The sequence below is a fragment of the Myxocyprinus asiaticus genome, chromosome 35, assembly GCF_019703515.2.
Source record: "Myxocyprinus asiaticus isolate MX2 ecotype Aquarium Trade chromosome 35, UBuf_Myxa_2, whole genome shotgun sequence".
NCBI classification, from domain to species: Eukaryota; Metazoa; Chordata; class Actinopteri; order Cypriniformes; family Catostomidae; genus Myxocyprinus; species Myxocyprinus asiaticus.
Window position 1 is genome coordinate 39,791,713 of NC_059378.1, and position 18,837 is coordinate 39,810,549.

The 18,837-nt window shown below is 36.9% G+C and overlaps 1 protein-coding gene across 2 annotated transcripts in view; it reads left to right on the forward strand.

The window, feature by feature from the left end:
* The first annotated feature begins 849 nt into the window (after positions 1-849).
* LOC127426025 (tudor domain-containing protein 3-like) overlaps positions 850-18,837 on the forward strand; it is a 39,863-nt gene continuing 21,875 nt past the window's right edge. For both annotated transcript variants that reach the window (XM_051672471.1, XM_051672470.1), the window contains exons 1-7: positions 850-1,026; positions 5,184-5,274; positions 5,524-5,589; positions 6,326-6,486; positions 15,257-15,398; positions 16,619-16,690; positions 16,911-17,060. In XM_051672471.1, coding sequence (XP_051528431.1) covers positions 989-1,026; positions 5,184-5,274; positions 5,524-5,589; positions 6,326-6,486; positions 15,257-15,398; positions 16,619-16,690; positions 16,911-17,060 — 720 coding nt within the window. In that variant the 5' untranslated portion in view covers positions 850-988. The remainder of the gene's footprint in view (positions 1,027-5,183; positions 5,275-5,523; positions 5,590-6,325; positions 6,487-15,256; positions 15,399-16,618; positions 16,691-16,910; positions 17,061-18,837) is intronic.

The following is an 18,837-nucleotide window of genomic DNA, read 5'->3' on the forward strand; positions in this document are numbered from 1 at the left end:
GGTACTGATTACAAATTGACTAAATGACTATTTACATATTAAACTTTTTTTTTTTAAATGTCATGTATTAATTTGTGAAAAATATTGCTTTTTATTACAAAAATGAAGACTAGAATTTTAAATTTGAAAGGCTCACAACAAATCAAAGCATGTTTTTTAATGAGTCAATTGTACTAAATTCAGATAATACAGTACAGGATATAAGCAGCATTTGTAGAATACACTTATACAAGATAAAACAGAGTTTATGGGGTATTCAGTAACAAATCATTGTATTTTCATTTAAAAGTCTGGAAGATTGAAAATGTTTTCAGACCTTGGGGGATAAGTGTTAATTTTTTTATATGAATACAAAATTTAGCTATCAAAATAAAGAGATTAACTATAAATTCATGATAATAATTAGGCCTTCGGTCTTTGCTTTCATTACATAAAATACTATATAACAGCAAAAAAAAAAATAAAATAAAAAAATAAATAAAATATATATATATATATATATATATATATATATATATATATATATATATATATATATATGAAGTATATAGACATTATCTTTTTTATTGAGAAGTAATAATTACAAAATAAATGTTCAATAAAGCGAGCAAATTAATACCGCTTGAACAATTTATGAACTGAATGACATAGATAAGAAGTGAAGGTGAATAATATATACACACATATATATATATATATATATATATACATACTGAAAAAAAAGATATACTGAATATATATATATATATATATATATATATATATATATATATATATATTATTTATTTAGTTATGTTTTTTCAGTTTAAATGTATATACGCGTGAACGTCAGCGCTGTGACGTGTAAAGTTTGCGCCTCACGTTATCTGTCTTTGTCCAACAGCAGAAGCAGCGTCTAACGATACAGAATTAAACTCTGAATTAAACACGATGGGACACAAACAGCAGAAGTGATTTATATGAGCACTTATCATCAGTTCATGTGAAGATGTGTGATTTGAGTTCAGCGCTCAATGAAGAGGGCTGGTGAGTCTGTCATGTGTGCTAACGGCTAATGCCATTAGCCGCTAACCATGCTAACTCATGTTTACATTCATTCACTCATTGAAAAATAAAAAAGAGGTTCGCTTTTATCAGTTGCTAGTCAGGAATGATCATTTGCGTAAAACCAAAAAGTCACTTAAGAAGTTTCTTATTTGTATTTGTTCGTTGGCTATTGATTAGCACAGCAATCAACTTTACAAACTCTTGTTCAGTTACCGAGGCAAATGTTACTTATTATATGATAAATGTGTCATATAGGGTAAATACATACGTTGTTGAAAGTTTGTCTTAAAGCTTTTAAAAACATCAGTGTCTGAAATGAACTTTTCCATAAAGTGGCAATAATTGCCCCTGAATTTCCATTTTTTTTGTGTTTATGAAGGCATTTTCCCTTAACATATAATTAAATGTACTGTGTCATTCTTTTATTAAAATGACATTTTATGTGAAAATTTATATTGCTACTCTTAGAGTAGAATTTTAAGAACTACAGTTGAAGTCAGAAGTTTACATACACTTAGTTTGAAGTCATTAAAACTAATTTTTTAATCACTCCACAGATTTCATGTTAGCAAATTATAGTTTTGGCAAGTCGTTTAAGACATCTTTGTACATGACACAAGTAATTTTTCCAACAGTTGTTTACAGACAGACTGTTTCACTTTTAATTGACTATATCACAATTCCAAAATGTACATACACTAAGTTAACTGTGCCTTTAAGCAGCTTGGAAAATTCCAGAAAATGATGTCAAGCCTTTAGGCAATTAGCCAGTTAGCTTCTGATAGGCTAATTGCAGTCAACTGGTGGTGTACCTGTGGATGTATTTTAAGACCTACTTTCAAACTCAGTGCCTCTTTGCTTGACATCATGGGAAAATCAAAAGAAATCAGCAAAGATCTCAGAAAAAAAATTATGGACCTCCACAAGTCTGGTTCATCCTTGGGAGCAATTTCCAAATGCCTGAAGGTACCAGATTCATCTGTACAAACAATAGTACCCAAGTATAAACACCATGGGGCCACGCAGCCATCATACCGCTCAGGAAGGAGACACATTCTGTCTCCTAGAGATGAACGTAATTTGGTGCGAAAATTTCAAATCAATCCCAGAACAACAGCAAAGGACCTTGTGAAGATGCTGGAGGAAACAGGTAGACAAGTATCTATATCCACAGTAAAATGAGTCCTATATCGACATAACCTGAAAGACTGTTCAGCAACAAAGAAGCCATTGCTTCAAAACCGCCCAAAAAAAGCCAGACTACAGTTTGCAAGTGCACATGGGGACAAAGATCTTAGTTTTTGGAGAAATGTCCTCTGGTCTGATGAAACAAAAATTGAACTGTTTGGCCATAATGACCATCATTATGTTTGGAGGAAAAAGGGTGAAGCTTGCAAGCTGAAGAACACCATCCCAACCGTGAAGCATGGGGGTGGCAGCATCATGTTGTGGGGGTGCTTTGCTGCAGGAGGGACTGGTGCATTTCACAAAATAGATGGCATCATGAGGAAGGAAAATTATGTGGATATATTCAAGCAACATCTCAAGACATCAGCCAGGAAGTTAAAGCTCATTTGCAAATGGGTCTTCCAAATGGACAATGACCCCAAGCATACCTCCAAAGTTGTGACAAAATGGCTTAAGGACAACAAAGTCAAGGTATTGGAGTGGCCATCACAAAGCCCAGTTCAGCAGAACTGAAAAAGCGTGTGCGAGCAAGGAGGCCTACAAACCTGACTTAGTTACACCAGTTCTGTCTGGAGGAATGGGCCAAAATTCCAGCATCTTATTGTGAGAAGCTTGTGGAAGGCTACCCAAAAAATTTGACCCAAGTTAAACAATTTAAAGGCAATGCTACTAAATACTAACAAAGTGTATGTAAACTTCTGACCCACTGGGAATGTGATGAAAGAAATAAAAGCTAAAATAAATCTCTACTATTATTCTGATATTTCACATTCTTAAAATAAAGTAGTGATCCTAACTGACATAAGACAGGGAATGTTTTCTATGATTAAATGTCAGGAATTGTAAAAAACATTTAAATGTAATTGGCTAAGGTGTATGTAAACTTCTGACTTCAACTGTATATCAGATAAAACAAACATTTTTTGCTTCCACATTCTGAACTTCAGGGGCATTTTTGTCACTTGGGGGCAAAATATTATATATATACAGGTGCATCTCAATAAATTAGAATGTCGTGGAAAAGTTCATTTATTTCAGTAATTCAACTCAAATTGTGAAACTCGTGTATTAAATAAATTCAATGCACACAGACTGAAGTAGTTTAAGTCTTTGGTTCTTTTAATTGTGATGATTTTGGCTCACATTTAACAAAAACCCACCAATTCACTATCTCAAAAAATTAGAATACATCATAAGACCAATAAAAAAAACATTTTTAGTGAATTGTTGGCCTTCTGGAAAGTATGTTCATTTACTGTATATGTACTCAATACTTGGTAGGGGCTCCTTTTGCTTTAATTACTGCCTCAATTCGGCGTGGCATGGAGGTGATCAGTTTGTGGCACTGCTGAGGTGGTGTGGAAGCCCAGGTTTCTTTGACAGTGGCCTTCAGCTCATCTGCATTTTTTGGTCTCTTGTTTCTCATTTTCCTCTTGACAAAAAAATAAAATAAACTATAATATTAATTATAAAGCACAAATGGTTGCAAAATTTTAATAATGGAAAGCATCTTTATCATAATTCTTCAATCAATCACCAATCAGGCACAATGATCTGAGAGCAGGTGTTTGGGGATACTGTTATTTCCAGGCACCGCAAACACAACGAAGGTTCAGGTCTGGTGAGTTTGCTGGCCAGTCAAGCACACCAACACCATGGTCATTTAACCAACTTTTGGTGCTTTTGGCAGTGTGGGCAGGTGCCAAATCCTGCTGGAAAATGAAATCAGCAACTTTAAAAAGCTGGTCAGCAGAAGGAAGCATGAAGTGCTCCAAAAAACGGGTGCAGTGACTTTGGTTTTCAAAAAACACAATGGACCAACACCAGCAGATGACATTGCACCCCAAATCATCACAGACTGTGGAAACACTGGACTTCAAGCAACTTGGGCTATGAGCTTCTCCACCCTTCCTCCAGACTCTAGGACCTTGGTTTCCAAATGAAATACAAAACTTGCTCTCATCTGAAAAGAGGACTTTGGACCACTGGGCAACAGTCCAGTTCTTCTTCTCCTTAGCCCAGGTAAGACGCCTCTGACATTGTCTGTGGTTCAGGAGTGGCTTAACAAGAGGAATACGACAACTGTAGCCAAATTCCTTGACACGTCTGTGTGTGGTGGCTCTTGATGCCTTGACCCCAGCCTCAGTCCATTCCTTGTGAAGTTCACCCAAATTCTTGAATCGATTTTGCTTGACAATCCTCATAAGGCTGCGGTTCTCTCGGTTGGTTGTGCATCTTTTTCTTCCACACTTTTTCCTTCCACTCAACTTTCTGTTAACATGCTTAGATACAGCACTCTGTGAACAGCCAGCTTCTTTGGCAATGAATGTTTGTGGCTTATCCTCCTTGTGAAGGGTGTCAATGATTGTCTTCTGGACAACTGTCAGATCAGCAGTCTTCCCCATGATTGTGTAGCCTAGTGAACCAAACTGAGAGACCATTTTGAAGGCTCAGGAAACCTTTGCAGGTGTTTTGAGTTGATTAGCTGATTGGCATGTCACCATATTCTAATTTTTTGAGATAGTGAATTGGTGGGTTTTTGTTAAATGTGAGCCAAAATCATCACAATTAAAAGAACCAAAGACTTAAACTACTTCAGTCTGTGTGCATTGAATTTATTTAATACACGAGTTTCACAATTTGAGTTGAATTACTGAAATAAATGAACTTTTCCACGACATTCTAATTTATTGAGATGCACCTGTATATATATTCAAAATATTTAATATTTGACCCCGGCAAACTTAGAAAAAACACAGTGTATTTATAGTACTTTTAAAAGTATTTGTACTAGGTTACTTTTACAAGGTATAATTTTTCCATGTTGTTTAACATAATAGTTTCATTGTCTCTTTGCTTTTCTAAAGCATTAGTAGATTTATCGATAAGTTTATTTAATTCTGGGGTTGTACAATGGTGTAAATCACACACTTTCCCTCTCTTTACAGGTACCTCACAGATGAAGGAATCAAGGAGTGTAAAAGTTCTTCAGAGAAGGAGAAGACATCACTCACTCACATCATCCAAGTAGCACTAAATGTAAGTGTTTAATGTGACATGATTGTCATAATATTCATCAAACTCACCAGGGTCCTTTCAACCATGGATAACCTGTAAATATCAGGGAATTTAAAAAATTGTGATTTCCAGGCCTGGAAAAGTCATGGAAGTTAAAGCTGAAGTGTGTAATTTCTGCGACATTGCAAAAATAAACATTGTTTTCAGAGTACATCATAGAAGTTGCTGATAAACAGAATTCAAATAATGCTTTGTTAATGTGTTTCAAAGAGCGATCTGAGACCCATTGGAAAGAGTGTCCTCCCTGCGGACATCAACAGTGGCCGAATAGACAAGGTAAATCGTGTGCATTGTCATAACACTGGACAGTACAGACAGATGATTTGGCACGTAGATTAAGGCAGAAAATGAATCAGTATATTTACTGCTGTGTATAGTATTTAAATTGACCCTTTTCACATTTCTGGGTTGGGAATGCAGAAGGTAACTATAGTGGTGAGTGAGAGACCACAGCAAATATTATTTTTATGGAAATGGAAAATCCACTATTACGTTTCCACGACTTTCCAAAAGAGGAAAAAATTGAGAAAGAGCCCAAATTTGTGGTCCCTCCATCAGCAACTGTATTAGAAACCTAAACACCTTATCACAGCAGTGCTAACTAGTGTTCTTTAATGCCAGGATAATGTAACACAAATACTGTTGAGTTTATTGTAAATAATGTAGTTTATTAAAAAGCTGCTAAATAAGGCGACTACTTATCGTCTGTGAAAGGGTCCATACATGTAATTCATGCACTGACTAATGCTGCCCACAAGGTGGCGCTACTATAAAAGAAAAAATTAAGAGTGCAAAGAACCACTGAGAGAGGTGTTTTTTTTTTTTTGAAGATTTATCTTTTGCTTGGCCAAAAGGCAATGACATTTACATGTGAACTAAGACCCTCATATTATTAAAATATCAAGAAATTAATGCACACATTTATCTTAGTTTCTTCATAGTTTCTGTAGATTTTCTGGTCCTAAATGATTGGTTTCTCACTGTCTCTATCTTGTTTCTCTCTCTGTCACAGTTGGAGGGTCCGTGCGTTCTTCAGGTGCAGAAGATTCGTAATGTTGCCGCTCCTAAAGATCATGAGGAGTCGCAGGCGGCACCCAGAATGCTGCGTGTGCACATGACTGACGGTCACACCACTTGCACAGGCCTTGAGATTACACATATGTCCAAAATCAGGTACAGCAAACTGCAGTATCTGCACATTGTGTGAAATCGGGTCTCTTAAAGTTTGACTATATGTGAGTGTAAAAGAAAGCAGAGTGTGAAAATTGCACTAACTATAAAATACACACTAAAAACAAGAAGCCATTTTTAGTGTAGTTATTGGGTCATTCTGTGTCAACTCAACCAAAGGTCCATGACTCAAAATGTTGTTTTTGATATATATATATATATATATATATATATATATATATATATATATATATATATGGTAAAAGATAATCAAAGCCAAAATATTCAATGTCATGGATCAAAATGTACTAAGTACTCCATTATTATGTAGAGGGGGGTCAATATGCCAATTTTCACCTATGATTTTGGACCAAGACTGCAGGTAAGGGAAAAAACCTTAGAAATGTGGCAGTGCCATTATTTTATTTTTACACAGAGATAAGTAGGTCTATTACTGAACCAGTTGACTTCAGCACCCCTTGTTGCATTATATGCGAACGGTGTCCAAAAATTGGACACCTTTTTACCGCAAAGGTGTTTTTCGAAAGTTCAACTCAAGAAGTATCAATCATATCTTTAAAGGTGCTATATGTAATATTTTTACTGTACTAAATCATAAAATGACCATAATATGTCATTAGAGAATTAGGAAACGTGCTAAGTTGAAATACTGGCTTCTCTGATAACAATGCTACAGTCAGTATATTCTACTTTCAAGTTTCCATTCCGGGCCGGAATTTCTGTTTATGTTTTGGCCTGTGTGATCCCGCCCACTGCCCACTCACCAATAGTATTTAGACACCGCTGAAGCCAGCAAACGAACTGGATCAGAGATGACAGATTCCACCCGACATAAAAAGCCTCGCCATCCATCTAAAAACCCCCATGACAAGAGGCGTAGTAAAACAAGGATAAATATTGGAGATCCTTTGGAAGATGGAGACAGCTTAAAGCCCAGAAATCCTTTAAAATGGAAGTTGAGTTGGCTACTTTGCGTGTCAACATTCTGGCAACCCGCAAGAGCTTCGAGTCTGGGCCGGGGCAGACAACTCTCCAATATTTTGAATTTGGACTGCAGTACCCATTTCAAACGTGCAGACTTTATACTTATTAAATCGCAGCCTTTGTGGTTTAATAATAACACAAGGACATTAAGTGATTTTAATTTGTATGCTGACTGTTTACAGAAGGACATTCGTATGTCAGATGGTATCGTTTTTTGGTATCTGAGCATTTTTACAAGCATGAGAACAAGTATTTGAGCGTGGTATCGGACCCGATTCTGCTACCAGTATCAGTATTGCTATCCCTATTCCAAACCTGTATGACTTTCTAAGGAGATGTTTAGCAGAATGTTCACGCTGCTCTTTTCCACACAGTGAAAGTGGATGGGGTCCAAGGGTTGTCATGTTTATTTTGGCTTTTTTGATAATGCTTTCAGCTACCAGTAATGGTGTACTACATACTCTACCATATTTAAAAACCATTCTGCAGAATTCCATACATCACAATCAGCACAAAATGTGAAAGCACTGTGGCAATTCCGTGTGGGCCAACTACTGTTAATGAATTAGTCTAAAGGGTCAGTGTCACTGATTTCCAACATAAAATTGCCAGCCTGATCTCATTGTGGCCACATTCTTTTGTTAAATGTGGAATGCCCACTGTGAGGCGCTAAAAGCTAGTTAAATTTCCTCCCAAACAGATGAGGTTTTTAAGTTTAATGCTCAATCAAGTTTTAAACGAATAAACCGACCTCCATACCCTAAACCTTAAACCTCAACCCAAACGACAGGGTTTAAAAAAGCAAATGTGAGACAAAAACGCAACCACGTGATTTTGTGACGTTTTTATGACACTTTCGACTCGTGTGCTCTTCAGGACTCGTACCCCGGTCATTTACATCACAAGTGCAACACACTATCAGTTGAGCTACTGTGCAATTTGATCGCACTCGAACAAGCTTGTAAATATAGTTGTTTATGTAATAAAATGTTAAAATGAGTCATGCGCTGTAATTAAAGTTTTTAGATGTCATAAGATAACATTGTGTGAGTAACAGAGCGAAAAGAAAGTGTTTAATAACATAATCTGCCGTTTTACTCTTGACTTGTGTGAAAGTGAATATAAAGTTATTGTTGTTGTCGTTATTGTTATTGTAGTGTTCATTTCACCAGGAAACTGCCATGATGCGTACAAATGAGGCACATAATCAATCTTTTAGCAAAAATGTAGGCTAGGGAGAGTAATGTGATTCCATGAGAGCAGGTTTGAAATTGCTGCAATGTTAAAGTATAGTCTAGGCAAAAACTCCAACTTTGGTGGTCGAGTGATCATATGTACTGCACATTGTTCCCAATGCCTCGCCCAATCAGACACAGTGAAGTGACGCATAAGGCCAAAAACTTGCTACTATGTTCAGCAGAACTCTTAACGTAAAAGCAGTGCTTTGAGCCAGAGAAAGTACGTTTTGATGTAGTGAAGTGCTTCACCAAAAGGGTTTTACTGTGACAGTATGAGTTGCTGTTCGGGGTACTGCAGAGACATTCACACACGTCTGTCAACTACTCTTGGCTCAAATGTTGTTACATTGAGTTCATTTGCTCTAGCACTCAATAAATCGATCAACATCAATGTCGCGCTGATTTGTGGAAAGGTTGTGTAATTGTGCAGGTGACATATGAAGGTTTAGGTTACAAGCCAAGAACATGTCACTTTGATTTGTTTTACTGTAATGGTTTTTTTTTTTATGTAAACAAAACTTCCTAAAACAACTTGCTCTGTAATTTTTGTAAATTGTTTTAACATTGTAGCTAAAAAAAAGAAGAAAAAAAAGAGTTGTGTAGTTTTTCATTATATAATTTTAAAAAGTAAACAAGCGAAACCTGTCATGAACATCCAGGGTGAATAGGAAATTATTTGTTATTTAAATAATAATTTTTTTTTTTTCATTGTGACATTATTTTCATGTCTAATAAAGATTACAGTAGTAGTAAGGAAAAGTAGAAAAAAAAAAGATAGCCTATACAATAAAGACAGGCTTAAAATTATTCAAGAACATTAAAATTAAATAACATTTAAGTTTTATTTAAATGTTATTTATTCAAGTATTATACTGCCTTAAAGTTATGCAAATGTTGTAAATTGTTTTACTATTGTTGCTAAAAAGAGTTGAGTTCTTTATATAATTTCAGGAAGTAAACAGGTTAATCCTGTCAAGAACATGTCCAGGATGTATTTCACCCCAAATTCAAAGGGAGAACAATAAGTAATAATATTTTGTTTAAAGAAAACAAAGCCTATTTTGGGATGATTAGGATTTTTTTTTGCATTGTGATATTATTTTCATGACAGTTAAGCACATTTCTCCATAATTTCTCATTATGGTAATGTGAAAAAATAATGGTATACTATTTAAACAAAAAAAGTTTATTTATATAGTACAGGGGTTCCCAAACTTTTTTATTTGACCTAATGATATTTCAGTTTTTTCTTTTTAATAAATTTACAAAGTTGTCAAAAATCTGGTTTTTGTTTTGTCACTATGGTGTATCTGAATGATCTTTCTGAATGCACTGTATATTTATTTGTTTTTTGTTTTGAAATATGACCTGGACGTGTGTTTTGTGAGATTCACTCAAACTGCACTTTGGTCACTGTTGGTATCGGTCTGTCAGTTAAACTCAAACATACTTTCAACAAGAAATCTGACACTATGTAATCTTGTAAAGCTACTTTCTCTGCTAGAGCTTCAAACTCAAACTGGAATGACCTTTCCTGCCCTTTACAATTCCTCTCCTTCCTATAACCCCAGTTTCAGAGCTTCTGATTGGCTGAAACCCCACCAATCCCCTTTCTCCATTACTGATCTGGCCAGGCATCAGCCATCGTGGTGGCGATCGGCCAGCGGCTACAAGTGGATCCTGTGTTGTCGGCCCTGCCACGCTGTTTGAAAACAGACCCCTCTTTATTTGTCCATTCCTCCTCTCCCTCTTTCTGTCTCTCCATCCATCTCTCTGTAACCTTACAGAATGAAACTATCCACTGTTCATTTACACCGACAGTTTCAGAATTACAAGCACAAAATAGACTGATGTTATTCTGGCAAACTTATAGGCATGATTAAATCAATGGGTACTTAATGGTGAATGGTGATTTTTGGGTTGTTGAGGAAATACTCTCTCATATTCCAATGTAATCTGCAGTCAACTATAACTGCAAGTTTGATTACCTGAAGAGTGAAAACAAAAAAGTAGTGATTGTAAAAAATCATGACGTGTCAACTACTAGCTTAACCAATGACATGAGTTTGGGGGCAGGGCTTCCTGTTTTGGCAAATAATGTTAAGCAGTGGTCACAATATTATTTCGGACACAGCAACAGACAGAATATGATGTCATGCTCGATAAAATAAAATATTTTATAAAATATATTTCAAAAAATTATAATATATAATAAAATAAAGCTGCAAGCAGCATTCCAGGGCCAAGCCCCCTAAATTGCCTATATGGCCTTTGTGGCTTACAGGATTTGTAGGACCCTCAGAGTGGCTATGGTGTATTTTGCAAATGCACACTTGTATACAAGTCATCCCAAGCAGGGTTTGAACCTGTACCTTTCCGTATTGCATCTCTGTGAACAATCCACTGAATCATGCTGCCTCGTGGTTGACAGCCACCAGTGTCATACCATGCTGACAGTAAGCACAGCCAAATACAGTGGTTACCATGATCAACTTCATATTCAATAACTTCACAACAAAGATGAAAATCAAAATTCAGTTAGCCCTGAAATAATTCGGTAAGCACAGTACAAAGAAAGTAAAAGAAAAATCAAACTGGATGACCTGCTTAGGTGGGGATTCTAACCATGACTTTTATAATTCAGTGCTTAACACACTGTGCCACGCAGTTGACATGCTCAATGAGTGGCAAAGAGACAAGCTGAGTTTAGAGTCAGCACACAAGTGTGGGTTTTCTTTGTAACTATAGGTGTGCTGTCTTCAAACAGCTTAGGTACCCTCAGGACTTGATGTCAAAGACGTATCCCAGTTTTCATTCAAATCCAGCAAAGCATTCAAAAGATAACATTTTTATAATATTCAAAATGTAGGAGAGCTGATATAGCTGATATCAAACACAACTGAAAGAAAGAACAGTCCGGATACGATGTTAATTGCAACTTCTAAATTGTTTTCAACTTGCCCAGAGCTGGGCTTGAACCAGCGCCCTTTCGATCTCCACGCCACACAGGTACGTCACACAGACATTTATCTCTACATTTTCGGAAAACTTAGAATAAGGATCCAATAATACACCAACATTTTTGCTAATATTGAATAAGCATTTTGACTACTATGTGGCGCTGTCTCCAAACTGCTCAGGTATCCTCAGGACATTATGTTGATGAAGCATACCAATTTTCTTTCAAATCCGACAATGCATTCAAAAGACAAAGTTTAATGTAATTCGAAATGGCAGAGAGGCTGTATGGCTGATATGGGAAAAATTGGTGTAACTGAAATCCTCATGAAAACTTCATGCTTTTAGAACATAGTTATGGGCAACATAGTATAGAACAAAAGTTATGGGCAAAAACAAAAAACGTTCACATTTTTTGACCCATAGGTGGCAGTGTCTCCAAACTCTGCATGTACCCTTATTCTGTTTATCAAGAGGAGAGTAATCAGACAAAAAAGAATTATGTCTCAAGGACAAACGGTTCAAAAGATATGCCCAAAAGAATAGTGAATGTTTGACATGATGGTGGTGCTATAGAGCATGTCCTAAAGACCCAAAACTAGGTATGGGGTCTATTCATGACCACTCCTATCGGTGTGCCAAATTTCATCATTTTCCTAAGTACGGTTCTATAGGCTGCCATAGACTCCCAGCCAGAATAATAATAGAGAAAACTAATGGATGCAATAGGGACTACAGCCTCTTCGAGGCTTGGCCCCTAATAAACATATACAGTGCCCTCCACTAATATTGGCACCCTTGGTAAATATGAGCACATGTCTATTGTTTATCCTTTTGATCTTTCATTCAAAATATTCACAAAAAACTATCCTCTAATGCATTGGTTTCCAACCCTGTTCCTGAAGGCCCCCCAACACTACATATTTTGGATATCTCCCTAATTAAACACGCCTGATTCAACTCATTAGCTTGTTAGTAGAGACTCCACGACCTGAAGTGGGTGTGTCATATAAGGGTGATATACAAAATGTGCAGTGTTGGGGGGCCTCCAGGAACAGGGTTGGGAACCACTGTTCTAATGGATATCAAACATTAGCAAACACAACACAATTTTTTTTTTTTTAAAACAAATATTTTTGTCAAATATATGTGTGGCACAATTATTGGCACCCTTTTATTAAATACTTAGTGCAACCTTCTCTTTGCCAAGATAACAGCTTGGAGTCTTCTCCTATAATGCATAATGAGGTTGGAGAACACATGGCAAGGGATCTTAGACATGCCTTCATACAAAATCTCTCCAGATCCTTCAAATTTAGAGGTCCGTGTTGGTGGACTCTCCTCTTCAGTTCACCCCACAGGATTTCTATGGGGTTCAGGTCAGGGGACTGGGATGACCATGGCAGAACCTTGATTTTGTGGTCAGTGAACCATTTTTGTGTTGATTTTGATGTTTGTTTTGGATTATTGTCCTGCAGGAAGGTCCAACAAGGGCCCATTTTAAGCTCCGTTTAGATTTATTATCTGTTATTTGATAGAGTCCATGATGCCATATCCGAACAAGATGTCCAGGACCTTTGGCATAAAAACAGCCCCACAACGTTAAAGGGATAGTTCACCCAAAAATGAAAATTCTCTTATCGTTTACTCATCCTCATGCCATCCCAGATGGGCATGACTTTCTTTCTTCAGCAGAACACAAATGAAGATTTTTATAAGAATATCTCAGCTCTGTAGGTCCATATAATGCAAGTGAATGGGTGCCAAAATTTTGTTGCTCCAAAAAGCACACAAATGCAGCATAAATGTAATCCATATGACTCGAGTAGTTAAATTCATGTCTTCAGAAGTGATATGATAGGTGTGGGTGAGAAACAGATCAATATTTAAATCTTTTTGCTAGAAATTCTTCTTTGATTTAACCACAGGAGTCATATGGATTACTTTTATGCTGCCTTTGTGATGTTTGGAGAATTTTTGGCCACTTGAACCATCCTCCTCACCGTGCTCAGATACAATAAAGACACACGTCCTCTTCCAGGTCGATTCTTAACATCTCCAGTTGATGGGAACTTGTTAATTATTGCCCTATTGGTGGAAATGGGCATTTTCATAGCTATTTTCTAATAGCCACTTCCCATTTGTTTTGTAGCTCAACAACCTTTTGCCGCACATCAGAACTACTGTATATTCTTTGGTCTTACCCATTGTAATATCACAAATAAAATATTATATTCATAATGTTAAAAATACAATCTACTCACTTTCCTGCAACAATAATAACACACAGCTTTGAAATATGTATTCTTTGTATTGAGCAAAGGTCAGTGTGTGATGTTTCGATTCTGTGTTGGTCAGACGTCCAACGCAGACTGATGGCTTCAACAAACTCGGAGCTCACGGTAGTTGTGTCTTTAAAAGTTTAAAAGTTTTCGTTAAAAATCAATTGACCTATGGAGAAAATAAATGCAACTTTTTACTTCTGGAACAAGATAGTTCACTCTATAAGATCAGGAACATGCATTAAGAGATAAAATAAGGCCTATTTTGATTACATGTCGACTTTAAAGGTCAAGAATTTCAGCCTTTTATTGAGACTTTTCATATTTTTGATCTCAGGATTGTTAAAGGAGTTTATAGGGCAGTGTAGAAGAGTAGGGAGGCATGAGTGTGATATTTTTATAGCAGGAGCATTTTCTGCAGTGCAGACCGTTACATTAACATATGATCAGGGTGCAGACAGGGGGACACATTTGAGGAAATAAGCTCACATTTTGGGAAATTCTCTCCTCGGGGTATTTGAATGTTTGTGAGCGAAATAGTTCTTCCATCTCTCTCGCTCGCTCTCTCTCACGCTCTCTCCCTCCCTCCCTCCCCACTTTAATCTTTAATTAAAGTCAAACAGGCAGTCCTTAATCCCAACTTACAGTGAATGCCCCGCACTTACTAAAACTCAGCTGAAACCCCCTGATTGACAGCCAGGAAATGGAACTAACCAAAGCAGAGAAGTGTAATTATGATAAATGCAGACTTTTTGTCACTTAACACTTTTTGGAGAATCTTCCCAGACACAAAATAAGGAAAAATGACCAATTTGGGGGTTTGAATCTCACGAAAACTGTCAAAAACAGCTCCGGGTCATATTTAACCCCAAAATAAATAAATTCTATTTAGCATCAAGAAAGTTAAGCCTATTTTTCATTTTTTTCTCCCTTTTTTGCATTGTAGCTTTATTTTCATAAAAAGGGAGCATGCACACTCCAATGTTCAGTAGTCTACTGTAATGTGAATAAAATCTCATTCTCATTACTGCAAATAATAAAAAAGAAATAGTATATCATTTACATTTTAAAGTACAAGTATACAAAGTAGTTGTACTGAATTCAATTTATGCTGATTTTTAATTACAAAAACTTTTTTTTTCTTTTTGTAATAATTTTCTGTCGAAATATGTTTTTTCTTCATTAGATTCACCCTATTATACTTCATGTACTCTGTGTATTGAAAAAGAAGCGATTGATAATCTACTGTTGATAAATAAACTTTTGATCAGATTTCTGCTTCATTTTCAGTCTGAACACACCACCTGGAACCAAAGTGAAACTCCTAGGAAACGTTCAGGTTAAGAATGGCATCCTGCTATTGGACGATTCCAAGATCGCCGTTCTCGGTGGCGAGGTGGATCACATGATCGAGAAATGGGAGTTGCAGAGGGTGAGGTGCCTTTATTATACATAGAAATGATGATCTGAATATAATATCTGAATTAAAGAGGCTATCTCAGGCAAAACAGGATTTAACTTGCTCTTTGGAAATAAGAACTTTTAGATCACAGCCTGTTTCATTTTTAGTGTTCAAGAGAGGGCGGTATTTAGTCATGTTAAAATTAAGGATTATATAACATTATAAATGTATTTTAAGGAAAATTTCTCAAGTGATACAAAAATTTGGCCCCTTTAAAAAAACTTGGTTAATTAAAACTTGTCACATTGTAACCATCTGTTTATATTCATCATCTGTTACAGTTGATCAGTGATGGATGACAGATTTGCAACAGATGTTTTCTTCTGAATATGAATCAGAAAGCCTGTTACCATGAAGACAAATTAATTTATCATTCTGGTGTCAGTTGTTCTTAATGAGTAAATGACTTTCAGTCCAGAGAACATTTTGAATGTACAAGCACTATGTTTCCCACAGTCTGAAACATTTCTGTGGGAAATTGTTAAAAGTTTTTTTTTTACAGGCTTGGAAATATAAGAAAAATTAATAAAATCTTAAAGGAATATTCCGGGTTCAATACATGTTAAGCTCATTCGACCGTATTTGTGGCATAATGTTGATTAATTCAAAAATAATTTCTACTCGTCCCTCCTTTTCTTTAAAAAAAAAAAAAGTACAAATTGAGGTTCCAGTGAGACACTTACACTGGACCATAGGTGTCATTTATGGATGGGATGTACAGGTCATGGCCCGACCCCTTTTTGAAATGGCTTTCGTCAGGTATGTGTCTAAATCAGAAGAAACATTGGCAATTCTTAAGGAGTTTTAACATTTGCAGATATAGGGATAAAGTTGTCAAATTAAATATTTGAAATATTTTTTAGAGAGCTTGAATTGGTCATCAAGAATGACAACGGTAAAAAACAGTAGAAGATGATTTGAAATTAACTGTGCAGAACCTAGTTAATATTCATGAGTTTCATGACGTCACAACTGGCAACCTCCCCACCCCTCCCCCAAACTGTCTCCACCACTTTTTAAAACAAAGTGACACCCATGCCTGGGACGACGGTCAACTTTGCAGTGTAGCGTTCATTATACAAAAATATTTGACTACAAAATGGTGTGATTGTCTAATTACAATCAAGTATTCCAGAAAATTTATAATAAATTGGCACATAATTAAATATTTAACTCTTTTCTTTGCAAAGAGCCTCGCCAAACACAGCCGAAGAAACATCGGTGCTGAAGGTGGACCACCTCCGTTTGTTCCCTTTGGACAGGTAAATCAGTTACTGACCTTTTGACCTTTCAATATTTATATATATATATATATATATATATATTTCTTTTGATAATTGGGTGGCTGGATGCATTTTTTTGGTGATTACGAAACAAAGGAATATCATTTGAAAAATTAAACTTTTTCATTTTAGATCTAGGCCATGCCATACTGTAAAGCATTCTCATTGGCTCCTCTGTTGTGATGTCATCTTCCTGTAGAAATGCGCTCATAAGGAGCAGGTGGACAGCAGAGCTCTAGACCAGCGGAAAACCCTCCAGAGCATCAATGCCGCCAAAACCGCTGAGGACAACGATGAGTTTGAGAAACAAAGAACCGCTGCTATTGCAGAGGTCGCCAAGAGTAAAGAAGTATGCTGTTGACGTTACCAATTTATATAAAATATGTAAATGATTTAAAAATGTGTCAGCATGATATAAGGCATTCAAGAGTTTTGTTTGAGACACTAAGCAACTTGTAACAATATTTAGAAGACTAATCTGCCTTCATTCCACTTTCTTCTCAGTGTTATATTCAATTTCAGATTGAAATGCCCATAAACCATTTACATGTCAGTTAGACTCTCTCTTCATGTCTAAGTAGGGGGTTCTTGACCAGAACAAGCTGCAATGTGGACCAGACTTTATGCAGATGCAATGCACATACACCCCTCAAAATTCAGTGTGTCATACGTTACAGAATTTTCCCCAGTCCAATTAGTTTGGCATTTTAATTCAGAACAAATATTTTTTCATTCCCTGCTATAAATTACCACCTTCTGATAATAAAATATAGATACACTATATTGCCAAAAGTATTCGCTCATCTGCCTTTAGACGCATATGAACTTAAGTGACATCCCATTCTTAATCCATAGGGTTTAATATGACGTCAGCCCACCCTTTGCAGCTATAACAGCTTCAATTCTTCTGGGAAGGCTTTCCACAAGGTTTAGGAGTGTGTTTATGGGAATTTTTGACCATTCTTCCAGAAGTGCATTTGTGAGGTCAGACACTGATGTTGGATGAGAAGGCCTGGCTCACAGTCTTCGCTCTAATTCATCCCAAAGGTGCTCTGTCGGGTTGAGGTCAGGACTCTGTGCAGGCCAGTCAAGTTCTTCCACACCAAACTCGCTCATCCATGTCTTTATGGACCTTGTTTTGTGCACTGGTGCGCAGTCATGTTGGAATAGGAAGGGGCCATCCCCAAACTGTTCCCACAAAGTTGGGAGCATGGAATTGTCCAAAATCTCTTGGTATGCTGAAGCATTCAGAGTTCCTTTCACTGGAACTAAGGGGCCAAGCCCAGCTCCTGAAAAACAACCCCACATCATAATCCCCCCTCCACCAAACTTCACAGTTGGCACAATGCAGTCAGACAAGTACCGTTCTCCTGGCAACCGCCAAACCCAGACTCGTCCATCAGATTACCAGATGGAGAAGCGTGATTCGTCACTCCAGGAACGTGTCTCCACTGCTCTAGAGTCCAGTGGCGGCGTGCTTTACACCACTGCATCCGACGCTTTGCATTGCACTTGGTGATGTATGGCTTGGATGCAGCTGCTCGGCCATGGAAACCCATTCCATGAAGCTCTCTACACACTGTTCTTGAGCTAATCTGAAGGCCACATGAACTTTGGAGGTCTGTAGCGATTGACTCTGCAGAAAGTTGGCGACCTCTGCGCACTATGCGCCTCAGCATCCGCTGACCCCGCTCTGTCATTTTACGTGGCCTACCACTTCGTGGCTGAGTTGCTGTCATTCCAAATCGCTTCCACTTTGTTATAATACCACTGACAGTTGACTGTGAAATAGTTAGTAGCGAGGAAATTTCACGACTGGACTTGTTGCACAGGTGGCATCCTATCACAGTACCACGCTGGAATTCACTGAGCTCCTGAGAGCGGCCCATTCTTTCACAAATGTTTGTAGAAGCAGTCTGCATGCCTAGGTGCTTCATTTTATACACCTGTGGCCATGGAAGTGATTGGAACACCTAAATTCAATTATTTGGATGGGTGAGCGAATACTTTTGGCAATATAGTGTATTTTAAAGCAATATATAATTGAATTTGTTCATTCATATAACTCTTTCTAGAGGCCATGGGTGACCTTAATGTTTTCCAAGATTTAATTAAGAAATGTTTAA